This window comes from Phalacrocorax carbo, chromosome 2 (genome assembly GCF_963921805.1).
Source record: "Phalacrocorax carbo chromosome 2, bPhaCar2.1, whole genome shotgun sequence".
NCBI lineage: Eukaryota > Metazoa > Chordata > Aves > Suliformes > Phalacrocoracidae > Phalacrocorax > Phalacrocorax carbo.
Genome location: NC_087514.1, coordinates 67,745,431 through 67,768,580, shown reverse-complemented (window position 1 = coordinate 67,768,580; position 23,150 = coordinate 67,745,431). Strand labels below are relative to the sequence as shown.

The window sequence follows — 23,150 nt, the reverse complement described above, 5'->3', positions numbered from 1 at the left end:
AAGTTGGAACACAGGAAGTTCCAGCTCAATATGAGAAAAACTTCTTTCCTGTGAGGGTGACAGAGCAGTGGAACAGGCTGCCCAGGGAGGCTGTGGGGTCTCCTTCCCTGGAGACATTCAAAACCCGCCTGTATGCGTCCCTGTGCCCCCTGCTCTAGGTGTCCCTTCTCAAGCAGGGGGGTTGGACAAAATGATCTCCAGAGGTCCCTTCCAACCCCTACCATTCTGTGATTCTGTGTGATTCAGCTTCAAATTTTCTGCATTTTCTCCTCTTTCTTCACCGTTAACACAAAAAGGATTAGATCACAGAAGGAGTAGTTCTACAGAACACTCAAACACGCCTTTAAGTACATGCTTAAATTCTACTTAAGGACATGCTTAGTTTAAGAACAGGCACCTCACCCATTTTATTTGGAAGCCTGTAAAGAGTGTCTTTCAGAAAACTAGCAAATATACCAGATGTCAGGCTTTTGTTTGCAAGAGGATTTCACAACCGCATTTAATATAAAAATAGCTCTTCTAAACACAAAAAGTGGCAGCAACTTCATTATCAAAGTACAAAATGATGCTGATAGTAATTTTTTTTTTCATATACTTACAGGAGGAACCTTTAAAGCTGAGAAGAATAAACACTTCTTTGATCATATATTTTATTGATCACTATAGCAACCTTTAAGAATGTCTTGGTTCCTTTAATCTATTACTTTAGCTCAGTGATCATAAACTTGTCTTCTTGTTTGTAATAGAAAACCTGTTCTTCAGATTCTCTGTTCATGCTCTATCTTTACTTTGAACTAAATTTATCAGAGCTCGATTGGCTCTGGCTATCTACACTGGGATCTTCATCTCCTATTGAGACAGAAGAGACAGAACAACAATTATTTCTTCTTATCTGCTAAAGCAAAGAAGTTTATTAAATGTTGACCTGCAACCATGTCCCTGTGCAGCAAGTAGTGCTGTTCGTAACCAGCTATCCTTGCAGCTCTCTTCAGCTGATATGCACCACTGGATGAATGTTTTTCAGTAACTATATTTTTGACCCAAAATGTAGTCTAGGTGTTGCTACATTCAATATGAATTCTCTAACAGTTTTGTCCAGGAAAAAAAACGCAGAGTGAGAGTATCTGTGTGTGGGAAGATGAGTTTTATATGTAGGTCATAAGAAACCAATTTCAATTCTATCCTGATTTAAACCTCTGTCTCCTGTCAGAGGTAAATTATTGAGTCAGGATAGTCCCAGCCATTCCTGCTGATGCTGTTCAATTTTGCTTACATAAACGTACATCTACTGGAGTAAAGATTAAAAGTTTTGCATCCCTGGCATTTGTCCCACCCTGCTAATGGATAGCTTTTCCTTACTATATGCTGTTGTAGCTTTTCCATTTTTCGTGGAACAATTCACAGGAAGTTTGGGCATAACAATAACCTTCTAGCCCCTGGTTGTGACTGTCAGATGAAAGGAAAGGCACTTAAACTCTTGTCCTTTGCTCATTTGAGCAAAGTGGAAAGGCATTGGTCAGAGAAAGTGACAGCACTGCTAAAGCACACTGGTTAGAATATGCATTGGGAAGTCGAAGAAGGAGGAATTAATTCCCTTAGGCAGGGAACTGCCCTCACATGAGCAAGCCTACCCGAGTTACCTACTGAAAGCAGCAGCTCTGCTAATACAAACCTTCATCTTCGTTACTTTTCTCACAAAGACACAATTACGAAATGTTCTACCTGAAATAAGTCATTCAGTTTGATGTGAAATACAACTTCTGTGCTTTCACTTTAATGAGAAAGGAAGCAAATATTTCATTTTAGTGTAATTGGACCATAACATTAATGTATTTATTGGTATGACTGCCACAGTAAAAAACCCACCTTTGTCCCCAGTGCCTATGATGAATTGACTCCTAAGTTTTTGGATAACCAGGCTGTTAAATTAGATCACACAAAATGAAATAGGAATGATCTAGATTAAATTATTGTGAATGATATCTCAGATTTGATATTATGAAATAAAATTCCTGAAGAACACTTGAGAGAGGATTTTCTTCCTTATATTTGCTTCCACATAATCAATGGAAATTTTAGTAAGAGCTCAGTCAAGTCAGTGTTCAGGGCTCCTTAAAAATCTCATATCTCCCTGCACACTAGAGCCTGGCTGGCAAAAATAGTTTGAGTTCATAAGCAGTTTTTCATGTAATTCAAATTAAGTTTAAAAAGGTATTCAGAAATAAAAGAGGTTTTTGTCTGAACAGGGAGCCTTTGCTATATATGAAGGAATAGAGATGCTTTATGCATGTCATATATATGCCTGTGATGCATTTTTAATGAATAATTTTATTCCTTTTCTTTCCAAGGCCAGATCTTAAAATAACTGTTTAGGTCCCTCCACACAGTTAAAAACCAGCTCCATATGGTCTTTCAGCAAATGCACAAACCCCTGAACTTTCAATCACGTTTTTATTCTTGCATTTGATTTCAACCAAGATATTGAATATATCCACTTACAGCACAGATATTGAACAAGCCTTCCCTCTATACAAAAATTGCAAGCTACGAGATACCTGTTTTTCTGTGAGGATGACACGGCCAAGGAGCTGATCTTCCAGCCCTTTCATAGTAACAGTAAAGTCAATCACAGTTGTTCTTGCACTAATTTCTGGAGTATAGGCAGGATTAGCCAATTTCGTTGTCATATAAAGTGTAAACCCCTTCATCAGATCTACCTCCTTGTCACCTACTTTCACCTGGAAAAAAAACCCATATTACTCAATTTTCAAAAGCTGAATTCAGAAAAAGTTATTTTATCCCATGAAAAATAGATAAACTCTTTTTTTACATTTTCATTTACACTTTTTAAACTTTCTGCTTTCACTACTCATCTTTCTAAGTGTTGCAAAGGTGTGAATGTCGGCAGTATCCAGACTACCAGATACCCAGCATCTCTCCTATTGTTTTTTAATTTCACATTCACAATTCATCTTACTTTGTGTGCTGAACCAGATTTAATGAAATTTTTTTCCAAGACATTATCTAGGGCAGGATCAAGTTCCTCTCCAATATCTTCAATTAACAAAGGTCGTCCAAGGGACAGGCAGTCTTCTATATGACTTCTGAAGAACTTGTGGTTCATAGCTGTAACCTGGGAAAATTGGTTCACAATATAGCATGCATTTGCAAGCATATAGAAAACAGTATAAAATCTATTGCAACTTTCAAAAATTATACTCATCCCGGGATATCTACACAAATTATTACATTTTAGAGACCAACACTCACTTCTACTGAAATGAATAGAAGTTTTTATTTAAGCTTAACAGAACAGGAGATCACACTTCTTTATTGTTATCTATTTATTTACGTATCTACATATCTATCTAATCACTGTAGTATCTTAATACATTTTAAATATTAATGGATTTATGCTCAGAACGCTAATGTGAAGTAGGGAAGTATTTGTAGGTTTCAGACAGGGAACCAGCGTTACATAGGAGGCCTGGTCTCACATCAAGTGTTGAATTTCCAGTTCAGCTCCCATTTCACAATATAAAGTCTTAAAATTGCTAAAAATCACATAGACCCCTTTTCATTTATTTAAATTCAATAATTTTAACATAAGCCTTTGAGATGATAACTGAATAGCCTTTCCAGGCATCTGTTAAGTCATGTTTTTGGGGTGTTTTTTATTAAAAAAAAAATCTAGGATAGACATGTTTTTAAAATAAATCCTTGTCTTACAGGCAGTGCTCTTTGAAAAAGGTATAATTAAAATATCCAGAGGCACATTACACAGTCTTAAAACAGTATATCATTTAAAAATTAATACTATGTTCCACCACTCTGCACTTTTAGCTTTGTTACAATGTAAGCATATGTGTATCCACCAGAACAGCATGTTGCCTGTATTTTCAGTCCACATGAAACTGAGGGATGAAGTTAGTGTCTTTGTGACCAACAATATAATCCTAAAAAGACCATAGCAAATTACAATATCCCCAATGTAAAGGCATAATGTAAACACTTGGGTATTTAGAGTATTAACTCTGTTCCTCTTGGACTTTACAGGGGGAAAAACTCATACTCTTCTAATACAGCTGACACCTGAGCCAGGATGTCTAAAAGCCCACCACTGACCAAATTTTCAACTGAATTTCCATCAGGAAAGCTTCCTCTGCACTTAGAGGCTACAGCTGTGTGTATTCAAATCCGTGTAAGTTTTCAGACTACTCAGGATCTCAGTAGTTAGGGTCCGTCAGGATTCACAAATCTCATAGGCTGGATATTCACCCATCCTGACCAGAAGGCAAGCCTGGTAGACATTTTTCTCTGGCTCATCAGTCAAATGCCATCATCACTTAGAGTGTATGAATAGGGGGGAAAGAGGAAATGGTATTTTAATCTACATCTCCCAGTCCCTGCTTTGGTGAGTATGTGATATAAGACCCTTAAGCAATTACTGGACCACGGAATGGAACTTGTGTGTTCGCAGTCTCCTTCCACAGGCTGCACGCTGGCACATGGTGAGAGCAGCCACCCGGAGGGGGGGCAACTGGGCAACACAGCCTCAGTGCCAATTAAGGGAGGGAACTGAAGATGCAGGTTGGAGGACACTTCAAAATTTTTTGGGAAAAGGCTACAGCATGGCAGAAAGAGACCGTGTAGGTCCCTAACTGAAGGAGGTTCACTGTTGTCACTCCATAGCTCAGCTTGGCAGCTCTCTGAAATCCTGAGGAGGATATGCAAGTATCAAAGAGGGTGGAATATGAGATACATCCTTCTCTCTATTATTTCTTGTTGGTTACTCACACTAGTGTTTCTTGATCCAAGTTTTGAGGGCCAAAGTAAGGACTGATGTAATTTAGAGGAAGCCATGTTATCTACTGTAAGACAGTAGATTTCACAGTGTCACATAATGCCTTAATTCTTCTGTCAATACACCTCATATGTTTTAGGAGAGCTTTTCATCATATTTTTAATAAGGGCATCCATTTTTCCAAGATCTTTGAATGTTCCACATTATTTTTCTGTTTCTTCTCAGTCAATACTTCCCATTTCTATCTGTGTTTTTACACAACTTTTTGAGCATGTTCAACTTCCCAGAAGTTGAAGATTTGGTGTGGGATTGAACGTCGGGCCTTTCCTAACAGTACTCGGAAATACAGACAGATCTGAGTCAAGCTCCAGAAGGTTAAGGATTTAGCTAATGACATCAACATGATGTCATCAGTTCTCTGGATGTCACCAACCTTACCTTCATTCTTAGTGTCTTTTTCTTATCCGTCACACTCATTTTGAGTGAAGATAGTATACCATGGTATTAATGTGATCATCTACAGTTGTAGGATAAACTTGATTTATTATCAGCTAACACTTTAGTATCATGCTCAATCTGGACTGAAAATAGATCATGTGTTTATGTCTTTATCATAACCCATCTTATCCTTATTGGTGTAACAAAGCATAGAGGGTAGGCTGATTAGAAGAGAAAAACAGATAAAATTTTGAATTAAATAAAAGAACCAGATCCCAAGCAGGATGTACTGCTAGACAGAAAGTGAGAAGGGTGGATAAATTAAGCAATAAATATTTTTATGACAAGCATTTAATCATCAAGATGCAGCCTAAATTTGGGCTTTGTGTTTGATACGGCTCAAAGATCACTAGATTTCCATTCTACCTCAAGCCACCATTCTTTTTCCAACTCCTTCCTTTTTCTTTTCCCTATTGTCCTCTTAAAACACTTAAGCTAAAATGTTATTGCCATGCAGCACTAACTGCCTGATCCTGTCTGGTCTTAATTTTGCAAGTCAGTTACTTCCCTCTACATTTCTCTTTCTCTATGACAAGCAATTAAAAGACTTGTCATAAAAATACATATGGCATAACATATAATTCCAATTTGCTCTTGAAACTGTCTTTCTGGGAGATGACAAAGCAGTACAAGCTACTTCACCCTGATACAGATAGGTCACAGGTTTTGTGTCAGTCTTGTTTTAATTTCTGCCTAACTGTGTACAATAAACATCAGAATTAAATTACACATGGCCAAAGTATGATGACAGAAAAAATATTTTGCATTGCCAACTATGATGTGAAATGAGACACATATACAAAATATTAAATGAACTATTTACCTGGAGTCCATTATTCTTTTCCTTATTTTTAATCCAGATCTTTCCTTGACCTTGTGGATCAATCAGCAAAGGATATCTTGATGCTTTTGTGACAATGATACCATTCTGAATTGAAAGGTCATCGTTTGGAAGACCCTGGAGGTTCCATTCACCCACTGTAGCATTGTCAACAAGCATACCAGTAAGGTTCAGGTCCTAATAGAAAATATGTAATTACAAAATTAGTACCATTTAGGGTACTAAAATGTTTGATGGAAGGTTTTTCTTCTTATTCTGATCATAGAGCATGATAGAATGTATTTGGTAGGTATTGTTTATTGTTTCCTTTCTTTAAAGTTCAGTGCTTTTTACCCCTTTGATTTTTTTACTACTCTGATTATTGAACAATCTGAATGAAGTAACACAAACCATTCTCAGAAGACAGAGAAACTTTAAGAATCCAATCTCCATTTGTGAAAAGGACAGTAAATCATTTAATATCCAAAATTTTCAGCAATTGGAACCTAAAACCATATTTAGCTCCTTAAGTAGATGAATAGGGTCTAAATAACTCTGATTTTTTTCCTACTGCAGCAGGAAGTATCAGTCACCATGCAACTCTGAAACTTATCCAATTTAACTGCCTAACTATACAGATAGATAGCTAATTTTAAATAGATAGCTCTCTTTAAACTGTTATGCCTAAATGACTCATACACCCACAGTCAGTTAGTCTGTGACAAAGGCAGATGTCAAGCCTTTTGCTTGAACTGCAAAGCTGCTTTCTTTCCTGTAGTGTGAAGTATCAAGAGAAGCCCATATGCTGCCTTTTGTGAGTACTTAATTCACTGGAAAAAATTAAAACCCTCTTCCATCCGCTATAATTGAAATCATAATCCTGTCTTTAAAGGAAACTATCTAAACAGAATGGTAATTATGGTTTGAAACTCATTAATCATGGCATTCTGTGTCTAACTTGTCCATATGGAAAAAAAAAAAAGCAACACAGAAAAAAACCAAAAAGTATTCCTCAAATTTTGAAGGAGGTAGCTGAGTCGTAATGTGGTAAGAACATCTTCATAGAGGCAGAATTTTAGTTCTTTATGTCTTGCTTTCTAAGGACATTATACATCCAAGTTCTTATCCTTAAACGGTAAGAATCTTGACAGATATTCTCCAAGGTAAGTAGCTTTTAAGAACATTTTGTACACTGAATTTGAGAAAGAGCCTCCCTGGGATGAATGTATGTAGGATAACTCCCATACCACACTGGTAAAGAATCTTGCCTGAGACTGCACTGCTACTGGTACTTTATTAATAAATCCATCTTGGACTTACATATTACTTATCATCAGGAGCTTTCAAAGAGCTTTGCTGGGCAAGTCAGAATCATTCATCTTTGCAAGTCATAGCATAAATTGGGCTGGGCTGTGAGGTTCACTCTGTCAGGTCAAGGTTAATCACTGTTACGAGAAGCATTATGCACCACTGTAGCTGTACGCTTCTACGGGAGAACTTATCTTGGGCCGCATACCTCCGGGACACAGGGCTCTACCCACCCTGGGGACAGTGATGCACAGACATCAATATGATGGATGCAAAATGTCCGTCTATTTGGCTGCGTCACACGCTTATATAGCTCTTGCGGTTCCTGTTCCTGCCACTCCTATGGGGAGGAGTCTATCTTTCCGTCACATCCCGTAATCTTCCGGTCGCCGATCCCTGTCTATTCCCCTACACACCACCTAATGTAAAAATAATATTCACAGATAACTTCTATGAGATGAACAGCATGACAAGCCTCTCATGGCAAAGAGGTCTCCCTAATACAGGTTTTAAGTGTCAAATATCCCAAGAAACTGAAAAGAAGATGCAGCAGGGATCCTAATCTACCTTCAACTGTCTCATAATGGTACAGCCACAGCTGTACACACGTTGCTCGCTTGCTCCCAGCACTTTCCAGGAGCACCTGCTCTGTCGAAAGCTTTCACAGCTGAGGACAGGAGCCATTTGGGCTTAGTGCCTCCACTCCTGTACTGTGAGAAAAAGAGACTCCCTGAGCTTTTTCTCCAACCTTTACTGCTGGAGAAAATGTACACAGGTATTCACAAAACCAAGTGGAATGCAACAGGAACAGATTACTCAGAAAGACAGTTTTGATTATTATGGCCTAAATTCTGCCTTCAGCATGAACATGTCTTCCAGGTGCAAGGAAGAATATTAGACCTCCTAAAAGTCATGGAATAGAAACAAGGCTGCTGCTGGCCACAAGCAAAGCCTGTGCACCAGAACAGCTGCCAGGTCCGGCACTCCTAAAGCAGATAGTGGTAAAAGGAAAGAACAAGATTCATGTTAAGGAACCTGCCCTGTATCATGGTCCCAGCATGCAGGTTGCTCACTTTAATAAAGGTAGTATATGATGTGGCAGGGAACTGAAACTGCACAATAGGACCGTAGCTCTGCTGCATTTTAGGCCACCTCTGCCCGCACCGACTTAGGCCAATTGAGGAGAAGCTGTACTGTCGGACTCGCTGAGAATAGCCTCACTGGTGACAAATGTACATGGATTTAAGAGCTTAGACTGGAGCAAGCTGAAGTGGTTTAAACCAAGTCTTACAAAATCCAGGTTTTGTTTAACTTACTCATTTCAACAAGACACTTCAAATTAAACTAAATTAAATGGTGTGGGTACACAGCAGAGGGTGTGACAGAGGGTATTAACTGACAATACATGGAGGTGCAGAGGTGGTATTTCCTGGTTCAAAATGTGCAATGGTCTTTTCTATAACTGGGTGAAAGAGTATTTTTATGTCAATCATGAATTAATCAAGCTACACTAAGAATAAGAATGTGAAACTTTAAAAAGGAAAAACTGTTTAGTCCAATTTTACAAATATTTTCTAGCAAACCTAGATTATTAGAATGTTGCACTTAACTAATCTTAAATGAAAATAATGGAAATTTTTATTCCTAGACTAGCTTGTTGTGTTCGAAGTTTAATATATTAAGAACAGTAGATTAAAGAATTTATGACATATGTCAGAAATACAAAATACATTAAAAAACTTCCATTCAAATTTACTCTTTATAGTCCAGATTTACAGTTCAGAGTGAAAAGTGGATATCTAGAGCAGATTTTTAGTGGCAGCACATGAGGCTCTAAGTGATAAAAGTGGAAAAAGTCCCTGAAAGTTGGTTGGGGCATAACTTCCATCCAACTCAGGAGCCACAGACCAACCTCCCCACCTCTGCACCATTCTGTGGGCCTAACCTGGGAGCTGCTGCTTCAAAGTCTACCTGGAAAATTACAGGGGCACAGCAATACCAGTTGGGGGGTGCTGTTCTCAACCACATATTCACAATTTCTTCCTTGTAAAAGGATAACTTAAAATGTTAAAGGACACAGTTGCAACTGGTGTTTTCTCCAGTATACATATTTTCTACTTCCAGTAAAAGATCGATGTGGCTAATTTGCTTGACTGTGACTGAAATTATGGACACAATATGGCATTTGCAAAAAAGCACCAACTATGGGGGAAAACTGTGACTACCTGATGGAACCCTTTATGATAAGATAAATCTATTCTAAGCTGGTAAATTTTACATTGTTCCCCATATTATGAAATTTCCTCCCAGTGCAGCTGACCTCAGACAGCATCTCTTCCTCAGATTTGCCAGAGCGATGGCCTAGATACCGATCCTGCAATGCATGACAGTATAAAGAGGATCTTAGAACACATTTTTTTAGAAGCTCAGTTGTCAACTGCTCAGATTTTTTATATATTAAAAATCTGATGGAATGTGACAGCCTGTAAATAATCTTCCAATTACATACTTTTCTGGAACAGAACGCTCTGAATATTATTTCTCTGCAAGGCAAAGAGTAAGGTCAGGACAGAGTGTGACCACTTACATTACTATATGGAATCTTGCTGTTGTCCATCTCCTTCTTCCACAGGTGAAGCAGCAAATTCCTGTACTCCTGATTGAAAGGTCCAGAGTAAGAGAGAAATCCAGTGGCCAGAAGAACATTCCCCACTAAATTAACAATTTGATTTTGAAAGTTTTTGCTGCTTGCTGTCCAACGAAGCTGTATGCAGAATTTTATAAAGAAGTTAGTCTAAGCAGGCACAAAACTAACATGAAGATCTAACTTAAGAGTTTATGTCTTTCTGGTAAATAACTGTTCTTTGGACCAGGAGTATTTTTGGCTTTAAATCATTCTTCGGAATTTGAAGTTTTCTTGGAAAAGATGGCAACCACCTGACAAAGTGAAGAAAAAGCATCTTTGCCAACAAGCTGGCCAGATTGGAGGGAGAGGATGACCAACAATCATATGAGGAAGTGGAAGACCAGCTGGCAAATAAAATACGTGGTGTGATATAAACAGCAGGGACCTTGTAATCAATAAAACAGGGCTAATGGAGGAACACCCCAAGCATATCCACAGAAACAAAGAAGTGCCTATGAGACAGAATGATGGGGATAACTTTCATACTGTTTCTGGGAAATTAGCACAGCTGGGTACCTCTCTGAAGTGCTTGTACACTAATGTGCACAGCATGGAGAACAAATGAGGAATTAGAGGTCTGCATGCGGTTGCAGAGTCATGATCTCATGGGGATCATGGGGACATGGGAGGAACGCTTCCACAGCTAGAGTGCTGCAACAGGTGTACACAGGCTTGTTAGGAAGGGGCATTTTCTTTTATGTGAGAAAGCAGCTGGAATGCATGGAGCTCTGCATGTGAGACTCTGGGATGGACAATGAGCCAGTTGAGAGCTTATTGGTTAGGATTAGAAGGCAGACCAACATGGGTGATGCTCTGTGTGTCTGTTCCAGACAACACGATCAGGAAGAAGTTGCTGAGTTTTTTTTTCAGACAACGGGAAGAAACCTTGCATTCACAGGCCCTGGTCTACATGGGGGACTTTAACCACTCTGATATCTTCTGGAGGGACAACACAGCAAGACACAAGCAATCAGGAGGTTTTAAGGAGTGCACTGACAAAAAATTCTTAGCACAGGTAACTGAGGATCTGATGAGGGAAGGTGGTTTGCTGAACCACAGACTTGCAAACGAGAAATAACTGGTCAGAGATATAAAGGTTGGGGGCAGCCTTGGCTGAGAGAATTGAGATTGTTTAGCCTTGAGAACAGACAGCTCAGGGGGAATTTTATCAATGTGTACAAATACCTGACAGGAGGGTGTAAAGATGATGGTGCCAGACTCTTTTCAGTGGTACCCAGTGGAAGGACAAGGGCAAATGGGCACAAATTGAAATACAAGAAATTCCAATTAAACACAAAAAAACTTTTTTACAGTGAGAGTGGTCCAGGGCTGGAATAGGTTGCCAAGACAGGTTGTGAAGTCTCCATCTTCAGAGATATTCAGAACCCAACTGGACAGTGCCATGAGCAACCTGCTCTATTTGACCTTGATTCGAGTTGGGGTGGAGCTGGGTTAGATGATCTCCAGAGGTCCCTTCCAATCTCAATTATTCCATGATTCTGTGATTTTTCTGATTATTATTTTTGAGTTTTACTTGTTCCTTTCTCTCCAGTTTTCTGTTCCCTTCCAATCACTCTACATGTAATCTTGGTCAGGACCTACATGCTTTAAATTTAGAAAATACACATTTAACTGGGTGTCAGTTTTGCCCAAGGCTCCAAGTGCCCTACATAGTCTTTCAATCTTTTGTCTGAATTTTCAAAAGTAGAATGGGATGACAGCTTTTACAAGACCTCATAGCACGAGGCTTCAGAAAACTCACGATAAGGCACTTTAACTTCCTATTTTGGTGTTGCTCTTAAATACAGAAATTCACTGAAAAATATGATAGACCATCTAATATTTTTGACTGATATATTTTGAAGTACAGCTATGCAAACAAATGATGAAGTCCTGGCCTCACAGGACGCAGTGGTTGAAGTCAAAGCTCTCATCAGTTTTGACTCTGTGTGAAATCAACCAAGGAATTATCAAAGCAAATAATCAGATGAGAAAAAAAGAATATCCTGCTTCCTCTGGAAACCTTCAGGCTGAAGCCAGAAAAATCTGCATAGGAAAGGTAAATTTCAAGCATAGTGCAGAGGATAACAATTAGCCCGTAATTCTGTAAACAGCTCCAGTAGAAATCTGAACTTCAAATATAATTCAGGAAATTACTCAACCTTCAAATTGGTATTCTTGTACACTTGGTGAGAAAAAGAGAGTAATCCTTCTTATATACAGTTTAGGTTAAGCCTAATTCCAATTCTTACTAAAGCTAAACGGAGTTTGGCTCTTTGGCTTTAAATCTGAACTTTATCCCAAAACAATCCATATGATATGACATAAATCTTCACACAGAAGATTTAAGTTAACACAAAAAATTGTTTTACTTTGTTAGATACATTAAGTTCAAGCAAAAAGCCATGCATATAACTAAAATAAAGTGTCATATGATATTGAGATGTCACCATGCTTTGAATTCCTTTAGCACTACTAATGATCTTTATGGAGTATTCTCAAAACTGAGCACCTACTTTGTGTTGGAAACCTGCTCATATATACTACAGAATCACACACAGAATCACAGAATCACAGCCTGGAAGGGACCTCAGGGATCATCTAGTCCAACCTTTCTAGGAAGAGCACAGGCTAGACAAGACAGCCCAGCACCCTGTCCAGCCGAATCTTGAAGGTGTCCAACGTGGCCGAGTCAACCACTTCCCTGGGGAGATTATTCCAATGGGTGACTGTCCTCACTGTGAAAAACTTCCCTCTTGTGTCCAGTCAGAATCTCCCCAAGAGCAACTTGTGTCCATTCTCCCTTGTCCTCTCCAGGAGACTCCTTGTAAAACGGGAGTCTCCATCTTCTGTGTAGCTACCCCTTAAGTACTGGTACATGGTGATGAGATGCCCTCTAAGCCTCCTTTTCTCAAGGCTGAACATACCTTTTCTCCACCTAATCCTTCAATCAGAGCTGTGGCATTGTTCATCTTCCTTCTGCATGCCTCAGCATCATCAACTAAGGCCTGCTTCTCTTTCATAGCAGTATCATACATGGCTTGTACTTGATCCAGTTCCATTTGCTTCTCATCCAGCTGAATTTGTGCATTATTCAGTTCCATTTGGGCAGCTACAAGTCTTCCCTCTTGCAACGCTAAATTTGCCTACAAGCATTTAAACGTAAAGAGTAGTTAATACCTATTATTTGGCAAGAGCAAATGACATTCATTTAATGGCACATATTGTACTGTATTGGGTACTTTAAAAAATAATACATGATTAAGATGACAGTGGGTTTTTTCCTTTTTTACTTTTCAGACTGGAACACAAGCATAACATTAAAGTTATTCAATGCAGTCTTAAAGTGTTTTAATAATATTTTCAGAATGTTCTATTGATCACACAATGATCAATGATTTGAAATCACAGTACACTTGAAATTGAACACTAGATATATGAGGCAACCTATACAATGTTTTCTGTAATATATTCTCAGTGCAAAAGAAAATTAAGATTGTCCTTATGGATTATAAAATAATAATAATGATAACAGAAACTACTCTTCTGCTCTTTTTTTCCCATCAATTACTTCTACAATAAAAATATAACAAAGGCATTTTTTTCTCCTCTGGAAACTAAGACTCTAGAGACTTTTCTCACATCTCTATATAAATTTGAATAAGTTGCCAGTCATTTAAATGTGGCCTCTTAACTTGTATATTCCTAACAGGGAGGAAAAAAAAGTATTCTGTGAATTGAGAATGTGTTTCCAAATATATGTTTGCAAAGAATTAGAGACTGACAAAATTCTTGTGAAAATCACACTTACAGATAAAGGTTGCTTCCATTTACTCTGAATATTTAAAACTCTTGTTTAAGTATAATGAATCTTATTTCTATTTTTTCTGCTATAAGATTTATGAAGATGGAAACCAAGAAAGTGTAAAAACTGTTTTATTACAAGTATGAAACTCGACTGGATTTTCACATTATATCTCGACTAAAAATAAAGATGTAATTCTTATCAAAATACGCTAAATTCAGCAAGTTCTTCTTGCATTGCATAGAAAAAAAAAAAAAAAAAAAGAGGAGCCAAGATCATATTTTGAGGTCTAGGCATGATAAAAAGTGTAGCATGAAGTCTGGTGGATTTCAAAAGCTAGGTCTGTGAGCAGGGAATTAGAGAAGCATATATGTACTAATCAACAAAGTAGTATTGCTTTATGAGTTACACATCTAGAGAATAGCACTGTCAGCCAAAAAAAAAATGCATTTACTGTAGCCACTGTCTGTTGACAGATCCTAGAGATAAACAAATATTTTATAATGGAGATAAGCCAGTGAAATTGTTGCTTATAAAATTTCCATCATGTAAGAATGCTGAAATATTTTTACTCCACTGTTCATCAAAGAGCACATTAAACAGCATCTCCTAGTGATAAACACTGTTAAATCAGTCTTGTTAAGACCCAGATAAGCAGATTTTAGAACCACTGCTGTTTTTTTTTTCAGTGGATCTTGGACTATCAGGAAAAGTTTAAACAGTAAAGGATTTTTGAGTAGGTGATGTAGTGTCCTGCACCAGGGGAGAGGTGGAAAATGGGGGTGGGGGGAGAGAGAGCAGGGCTTTTTGTGGATCTTAATAAGAAAGGCACAACAAAAAATGGCTTAATAAGATAACTGCTTTAAAAAGATGTATAGTAAGAAGAGGAACATAGATAGTGAGAAAGTCTTACATCCCTTCAGATGCTGAGCACCACACATTCAGGCAGCATTAGACAGAGCCTGGATAGATTTTCCCATGGCATGCTGTGCAAACCAGATCCTGTTTGTGGAGAGAAAACTCTTGTCTTTTGGTCATTCAAGCTATTATAAACTCCTCTTATTATTCTGTCTAATTTAAGCAGTTACCTTATTAAACCATCTGTTGTTGGGCCTTTCTTACTGAGACAGAAAGAGCCCTGCAACGGCCCTCTTTCTCCTACCTTACCCCTGCCCCCCCTTCCCCAGTGCAAAGCATCCTCTTATCCTTAAACACTGTGAGGGCTAAAAATGGGGGTAAAACAAAGTTATGACATATTGTTTCACCTCCAGCTGACAGATAGTGAGGTTACACAGGGAACAAGATCCCTGGAGAGCTGGGAAGAACAGTCTAGGCAGAACCGCTAGAACAACAGATAACTTACACCTGGCTGTGTGGATCCATATTTCACCTTGACATTTATCACAGCAGGATGTGAACCTCAATGGAAAAGAATGGCCACATGAATTCCCAATACATATGAGCAATGATGCCTTGTAAAGATGAAAAACAGACCTCCGTGCAGCAATAAACTACCCAGAAAAGTGCAAAAGACTGATAGAACAAACTTCCCAGTTTTTAAATCCTTAAAAGGCTACCAGCTTTGAAGATGTAGGGACAACAAAAAAATATTTCAGTCAAGTACAAAGAAAAAATATACTGTACTCTAACATGAAAAAAATTATTTACAGAAGACTTTGTGGGATCTTTAGAAGATGACTTACAATAAGAAATTATTTTACAGACAATTTAACAAAAGTTTTCAGCCAATTTTAGCGTAATCGTAACAAAGTAGTAATACATTTTGGTATTAGTTTGATTTGTAGGCTGCTTAATTATATTTGATGAATAATGGTTGGTTGCACAAGAATGACTGCTAACATGCCAGGATGACTAATCTGTGTGATTCCCAAAGGCAGAAAGACTACTTTTTCAGATTACCCTATGAAATCATCACTATTTTCTTGCTCCCTGTCTTTCCAACTCAATTTTTCAAAATTGCATGGGTACAAACACTGTTTTTGTATTGATATCACTGGCAGGTTGGCTGGCAGCTTCCTGTGCAGAGCTTTGCCATGAGAGCAGGAGGCAAGTTCTGCTGCCAAGGAGAATCTTCTGCACAAGAAGGCTATTACAGTCGCAAGCAGCTTCATACAAACATTTCCAGCTAGTTACGGGCGGGAAGCAAAAGTGTCTCCCAACCACAAACAACCACTGTGGCCTTTCTAATTTTAGTGGCATTGCTACTGAACAAACTTCACACCCTTCATTTCAACCCTCTGAGTCACGCAGCAAAGCAAGGATTCACAATTTGTTCCAGTTGGATGCAGTATGAAAGCCTGAATAAATGGATTTTATGTGAATGAATCATGATTCGAGACATGAGATCCATACTCTTATCTGTACTCCCGGAGGTGGGGGGTGGCTACATTACAACATGCCTAGGCTTGTGTGAGAGCAGCAGTTTCAGCCTTTTCTTGCCATTGGCGTTGTGAGGAACCACAGAGACAATCCTCTCAACATCAGCTCCAGCCAGTGCCTCTACCTGCTCTCTGTATCTGTCTGCATAGGGCAAATATGGAGACAGTACCTAGAATCATAGTGTCCCCTGAGTTGGAAGGCACCCACAAGGATCAAGCCCAACTCCTGTCCCTGAACAGGACAACCCCAAATTCACACCATATCTCTGAGGGCGTTGTCCAAGTGCTTCCTGAATACTGTCAGGCTTGGCGCCGTGACTGCCTCCCTGGGGAGCCTGTTCCAGTGCTCCACCACCCTCTGGGGGAAGAGCCTTTTCCTAGTATCCAACCTAACCCTCCCCTGGCACATCTTCCTGCCATTCCCTCGGGTCCTATCGTCAGTCACCAGAGAGAAGAAATCAGCGCCTGCCCCTCCTCCTCCCCTTGTGAGGAAGGTGTAGACTGTGATGAGGTCTGCCCTCAGCCTCCTCTTCTCCAGGCTGAACAAACCAAGTGACTTTAGCTGCTCCTCGTATGGTTTCTCCTCTAAACCCTTCACAAACTTCGTGGCCTTTCTCTGTACACTCTCTGGTAGCTTTATATCCTTAATGTACAGTGGTGCCCAAAACTGCACACAGCACTCGAGGTGAGGCCACACCAGAACAGAGCAGAGCAGGACAATCCCCTCCCTCGACCGGCTGCAATGCAGGGATTGATGCACCCCAGGGCACAGTTGGCCCTCTTGGTTGCCGGGGCACACTCTTGGCTCGTGTTCAGCTTGCTGTCAACCAGAACTCCCAGGTCCCTCTCCACAGGGATGCTCTCCAGCATCTCAGTCCCCAGTCTGTAGGTACATCCAGGGTTGCTCTGCCCCAGGTATAAAATTCAGCACTTGCGCTTGTTAAAATTCATAAGGTCAGTGATTTCCCAGCTCTCCAGTCTGTCCAGATCCCTCTGCAGGGCCTCTCTGCCCTCGAGAGTGTCAACAGCTCCTCCCAATTTTGTATCATCAGCAAACTTAATTAGTTTCAATGACTGCAATGACTACATCCAAGTCATTTCCAAAGAGATTAAAGACTACCGGCCCCAAGATGGATCCCCGTGGAACCCTGCTAGTGACTGGCCACCGGCCCAGTGTAACCCCATTTACTATGACCCTTTGAGCCCAACCGTCAGCCAATTGCTCACCCACTGCATTATGCGTTTATCCATTGTGTCCAGGAGGATACTGTGAGAGACAGTGTCGAAAGCTTTACTGAAGTCCAAAAAGATCACATCGACTGGCTTCCCTTGGTCAGCTAGGTGGGTAGCCTTGTCATAGGAGGAAATCAAGTTTGTTAGGCAGGGCTTTCCCCTCGTGAACCCATGCTGGCTATGACCAATGACTGCATTGTCTTCCAGGTGTTTTTCAATAACTCCCAGAATAATCTTCTCCATAATTTTGCCAGGCACAGAAGTGAGACTGACAGGCCTGTAGTTACCAGGGTCATCCCTGTTGCCCTTCTTGAAGATTGGGACAACGTTTGACAGCTTTGAGTCAACTGGGACCTCCTGTGCCAACAAAGGCCAGACTAAATTGTTAAGCAGCTCTTTTGCCTTCTTCTGAGATGCCCTCAGAGAAGGCTTCATAGCAGGTGGTGAGATGATCCAGCCCCTTTTAATCTTTTTGCATTCCACATAAAACCAGGACAAATAAACATGTAATTACCATCCACAGCTATACTGTTACATTAAACGTGCTGAGGACCTTTCTCTGGCATTGAGGTTAACTAGTGTAAAACAGGTCACATTAAGCTCTCCTGGCCTTTAAAACAGTACAGCTGCATGCAAACAGCCTCATGGAAATGGCCCTTGGACCAAGCTAGCTCCTGAAAGGTGCCCAGAAATTGCTGAGAAAATGCTTAGCCAAGGCCAAATTCACACTAGGGACCATTCTAACAATTTAACAGTGCAGATGATCACTTTCCAATGTCTAGAAAAATTCTCTAGTACTGTTTAATTTATTAGTATTGACATAGCCATAAGTTTCTCGTTGATTCATTACAAACTCAATTTTGCTAAGCACTGAATATATCTGGCCCTGATACAAGAAGGCATTTAAATAAAAATGCCTTGTCCAATAAAAAAACTCACACCATTCAATGGTATCCCCGGTCTTGAATGGAATGCCCAGACTAACTCCAGATCACTCTGAAGAGTAGGTGTTGCTCAGTAAATTCAGGAAATGTTACTAGAAGTAGGAGAGCCCATAAGAAAAAAAGTGGCTGAAACTTTATAGTTCACCACAGGTAAGGACAATTTGGAGCTTTCCTAGCATCCCCAGTTTCAGGAATCGTAGTTTTCCAAGTTCAGTGTTCTTACAGTCCATTAAGCACTCACTACTGCTGGACCAGGCCAGAGGGCTTCTTGCACTTGGAGACTGTCACTCTGCTCGTGAGCCTGTCGATGTGCTGAGTGACCACCTTTGCCTTTTGCTTCGGTCCTGTCCTGGGCACATGGCATCTGACTGACAACTCTTCATGGAAATGCGATCTCAAGCTGCTCCTGTCGCAGATCACTGCAGATTTTTCACATAGACACCCCATTGGCTTTGTACCACTTTGTCAGAGCCTCAATATCATAGTAAATTTGGGTTCATCATTATTTAGGGCAACATTATAAGAGAGGCGAACACATACACAGGTTTTGCAGATATTCCAAAACCAATGTGTTCACTTCACCAATCTAAAAAAATTATACTCATATACATATGTATACATATGTACATATGTACACATGCAAACAGATCCATGCCAAGTGACATTAATAAAACCTTGGCCTCAATTTCTTTACTATCACTGACCATTCTTTGGGATTAAGATAACCTTTGAAAGGCACAGAGATCATGCCTCTTATCTGCTTTTCACAGCTTCTATTAGCTACTTAAAGATTCTCCATTCTTTTCATTCGGTTACATGTCCTGACTTCAATCTGTTTTGTTAGGTGATCCAACCCTCCCCTTCACCCCCCAGAGGATATGCTTTCCTTCCACAGTTATGGAAGGGGTACAGTTATGGGCCTTGAATTCAGACCTGAATGTTTGCTTTCCTGTGCAGTGGGCATCACTTTGACAAGGACACACCTATTTAAATGGACGATCATCAAATTTTGACACTCCTTGATTGTTACCTCCTCCTCAGGTGCAAGATTTCCTCTTATTGCTTGCTGTGGTTTGTAGTTCACATGGAGACAAGTGAAAGCAGAAAAGGCAATGAAGTCTCATATTAAAAACTGAGTTGGACAGGGATAATCCTCAGTATCAAACAGAGTTTATAAACTGTGGACAAACTTCCCTTGATCATCATTAACAGCCTAAGGACAACTTAATTAATATCACTGGAGACATCTCTAAGGGAAATTATACCCCTATAAACAGTATTTTAATTGGAGGCTAACAGAATCACAGCAAAATCCAGGCTCGCTTCATTCTGCTGTTGTATTCTTCAACTAATGGATAAATAGCGGATGGTGATTCAGAGCTACCAGGTTAATCCAGCAGGCCTGTTTACTAGGTAACAAGCTAGAGAGGAACAGCTCATGGTCATGCTGAAGGTTTATGGAAAAGTAGCACACATATGGTGACCACTGTATGATAAGCAACTACACAGCATTGTATTTGCAGGCAACATTGTTTATACTTTGTGTGATTCTAACTAATGACCCTTCAGCTACAGGCCACATCTCTAAAGAATGCAGGTATCCATTTCTAGGAATGAGTTAATTACTGCACACTATATTTACTAAAATATAAGTCACTATTAATTAGTTTTCATAAGATGTCACATTTAAGATAAATGAGGCACTGAGTCTCAGTTAAGGTGCAATTTAAAAATATATTGGTTGAATTTTGCAGATGTTGAAGGGGGTTTAGCTCCTAGAACAGCAGTTAGGACAAAGCTGCTTGAGTAATTCATTCAGTAAAACTGCTTTTAGCACTGGATGATTTAGCCTGTGCTAGTACTTTCTGCAGTTTAATTGTACATTTATTTTCAATTATTTTCTTAGCATCACTCCAGTGCTTTCCGCAATATCTCCTGCATACTTTAAACACTCCCTCCCTCTGTTATCCTCAGTTTTAAAGTATTTGTAACTGTTGCTGTACCTAACAATAGGCACCACTTTGCTGAGAAATACATGCTCAGTTTCTTATCAGCCACAGTGTGACAAGAATGTAAATACTTGAATACAAAGTTAAATTTACACATAATCTTAAGTCACTTTTGCAGCTTTCAGAGTTGCATCTGCATATTAAGCCACAATTTCCTCTAGGTCTTGCTCTTTTATAGCTCTCAATAGCCACATTTCAAACTGTTTTCATTAAGTGAACATCTCATTATTTGAAAAGGGAATTGCTACTTATATATCACAGAAATATGGTCTTCTCTATCAGTAACTTGGATCAGAAATATAATGCTTTTAAGGAATTTGAATCAGATCTGTCTAGATATAATAAAAGAATATGCCAAGAGTTTTGAACATATTATTGATACAGTAGCTTATACAGTAGGAGACTGAACATAAGTACAGTGGAAGCATAACCAATTTAATGTATTTCTTCAGAAAAGAGCCATAAGATCCCCCCCAGAAGCAATGATTATAAATCACTATATGAATATTCAAAGTCCTTTTTTTTTTCAATACGCTCATAAACGAAACATTTCTAAGACAATAAAGCTATCTGTAGGAACACAGACAATGGTAGCTGATCCCTTTCTACTGTAGTTCAATGTTACAACAGAATTCTATTCCAGGTGACTACTTACTTTATTATATATACACTCACATGTAGCAGTTTGACACTCCAAAGTTTTCTTAGAGAGCTGAATTCCAGCTAAATCCATTAAAGAATACTTCTGTGCCAAGAAGAGTCTCTCCTCTCCCAGATTCTACCAAGACCACAGTGACCTCAGGCCGGCATGACTGAGGAGAGGTTTTCTTGAAACCATAGTGCCTGGCACCAAGTCTGAGAGCAGAGACAGTATCAGTATCTCCCACTTGCAGATAGCCAGGCTCTATAAAGAACCTGTGTACTAAGGCTTCCATTGAAAACCGACTGCATTCACAGAAATAACAACTGTACCACAAGGTAGCTGTGTAAGGGGAGAAAATTGCCAGGACATATTTAACCTCTGTATGCTTGACTTCACAACTGGATGTGAACAAACAAGAAGCTCTTGTAATTTGTGATCTTTTTTAGCCAAAATAAGACAACATTTTTTCCACTCAGCTATAGCTGAGTGAACAATAAAATTAGTAATGTGGAATACCTTAAGAGGAAGAACTTCTTTATTAATACCATAGAAGTAAGCCATTGCTTGTGTCCATGAACAAAGACCTGCTACGTTTCCACACACTTTTTTAGCAGTCTCAAGATTATAATCCTCCATATCCAAATAAGGCTCTAAAAGCTCCACAGTTTCTCCTGTAATTGAGTCCTAGTCAATGGAGAGGAAAAAAAATTAATGGATTTTAGAATAAAGTCTGCTTCACAGAAACATTTTTCTTTTTAAAAACATGGTGCTACCACTTCTTACAAAAGAAATGAACAAACCAACACTGTTGCTTCTCACTCTTATAAAGGACAGAAGGTAAGTTGGGGTTTTTTGTGAACTCAGGTGAAAATAGGTCCTACTTCCATTGCAATAGATTGACTTGAGTTTGCATTTAATATCCTTATTTGACCCATAAGATTTACAGACAGTACTGTACTCATAGCTCCATGACAACTTAAGCTGATCTAAGTTATTGCTGCTACAGCACTGTACCTTCTCTCCTCTCCCCCTCAACCAGATGTTCTTGCCCCATCTTTAATACCATCATCAATGCTCAGTGAGCTAGTTTGGAAGCTAATATGACAGAAATCTAAGCCAGCAAACTAGTCGTTGGTTTTCTTCTAGGCTAGTTCCCTGAACAAACTCACCATGGCATCAGACGGGCATCAGTGTGAACACAGCTAAGGGAGTCAAATGTGCAGCTTAGGAAGGAACAGGGTGAAACTGCAAGGCACTGATTTCACTACACTGAAGCTAACCCTTTTCCTTAACCGTAAAAGGGATTTCTTTCAGCTGTTCACTTATTTATTCTAATCTCAGATTTTTTCCACCCTTCACAATCTGTTGAGGACATGAAAAGCCAGATCTTTGATGATGGCAGTTAATCTATAATTAAGTGTCAGAAGAAAATGGAATTCATCTCCTTAAGCAATGTAGAGAGCAGAAGAGCTTATACAGGGTAACAATGGTTGCTTAACAATAGAGGCATTAAGAATCTTCTGGTTTTTTGGCAAATGCCTCTCTTTTAATGCATTTAAAAATCATCCTCCATTCATACTGTCAGGCAATATACCCTTTTCCTGCTTTTCTGCATAGCAGAAAGGACTGTCTTGTACTTGTCTGATCCTTAGCTACTATAATAACAAAGACATTCATTATATTATTCCTAAGATCAGCCATGGAGATGTTTTCACTGTGAGCATTTGCTAAAATGTAAAGAAGTGCCGGACAAACTTTTTGACTTTTTCATTATCCTACTCAGAGTTATGAGCTAGCAAGCTGGCAAAGGTAAAAAGCAAAGACCAATCAGCAGAGGCCTAAATTTCTGTTCAAGAGCTTGGAAAATGTCATGCTTTTCCTTCTAGGTAATGAATTTTAAACCAAAGGAACAATTTCATCCACTAATCTTTCTTGCCTAAAAAAAATTAGGAAAGAACAAAAATCTCACAAACAAGTAAGCAGTGTAGTCTACTCAGAACT

The 23,150-nt window shown here is 39.2% G+C and overlaps 1 protein-coding gene across 1 annotated transcript in view; it reads right to left on the bottom strand.

Annotated features, from left to right (window-relative positions):
• Nucleotides 1-23,150, bottom strand: part of LOC104050918 (dynein axonemal heavy chain 5) — a 178,554-nt gene that overhangs the window by 51,776 nt on the left and 103,628 nt on the right. The window contains exons 59-64 of the mRNA XM_064443197.1: nucleotides 21,666-21,833; nucleotides 13,044-13,262; nucleotides 10,018-10,194; nucleotides 6,126-6,320; nucleotides 2,978-3,133; nucleotides 2,556-2,738 (exon numbers count right to left, since the gene is read on the bottom strand). Coding sequence (XP_064299267.1) covers nucleotides 2,556-2,738; nucleotides 2,978-3,133; nucleotides 6,126-6,320; nucleotides 10,018-10,194; nucleotides 13,044-13,262; nucleotides 21,666-21,833 — 1,098 coding nt within the window. The remainder of the gene's footprint in view (nucleotides 1-2,555; nucleotides 2,739-2,977; nucleotides 3,134-6,125; nucleotides 6,321-10,017; nucleotides 10,195-13,043; nucleotides 13,263-21,665; nucleotides 21,834-23,150) is intronic.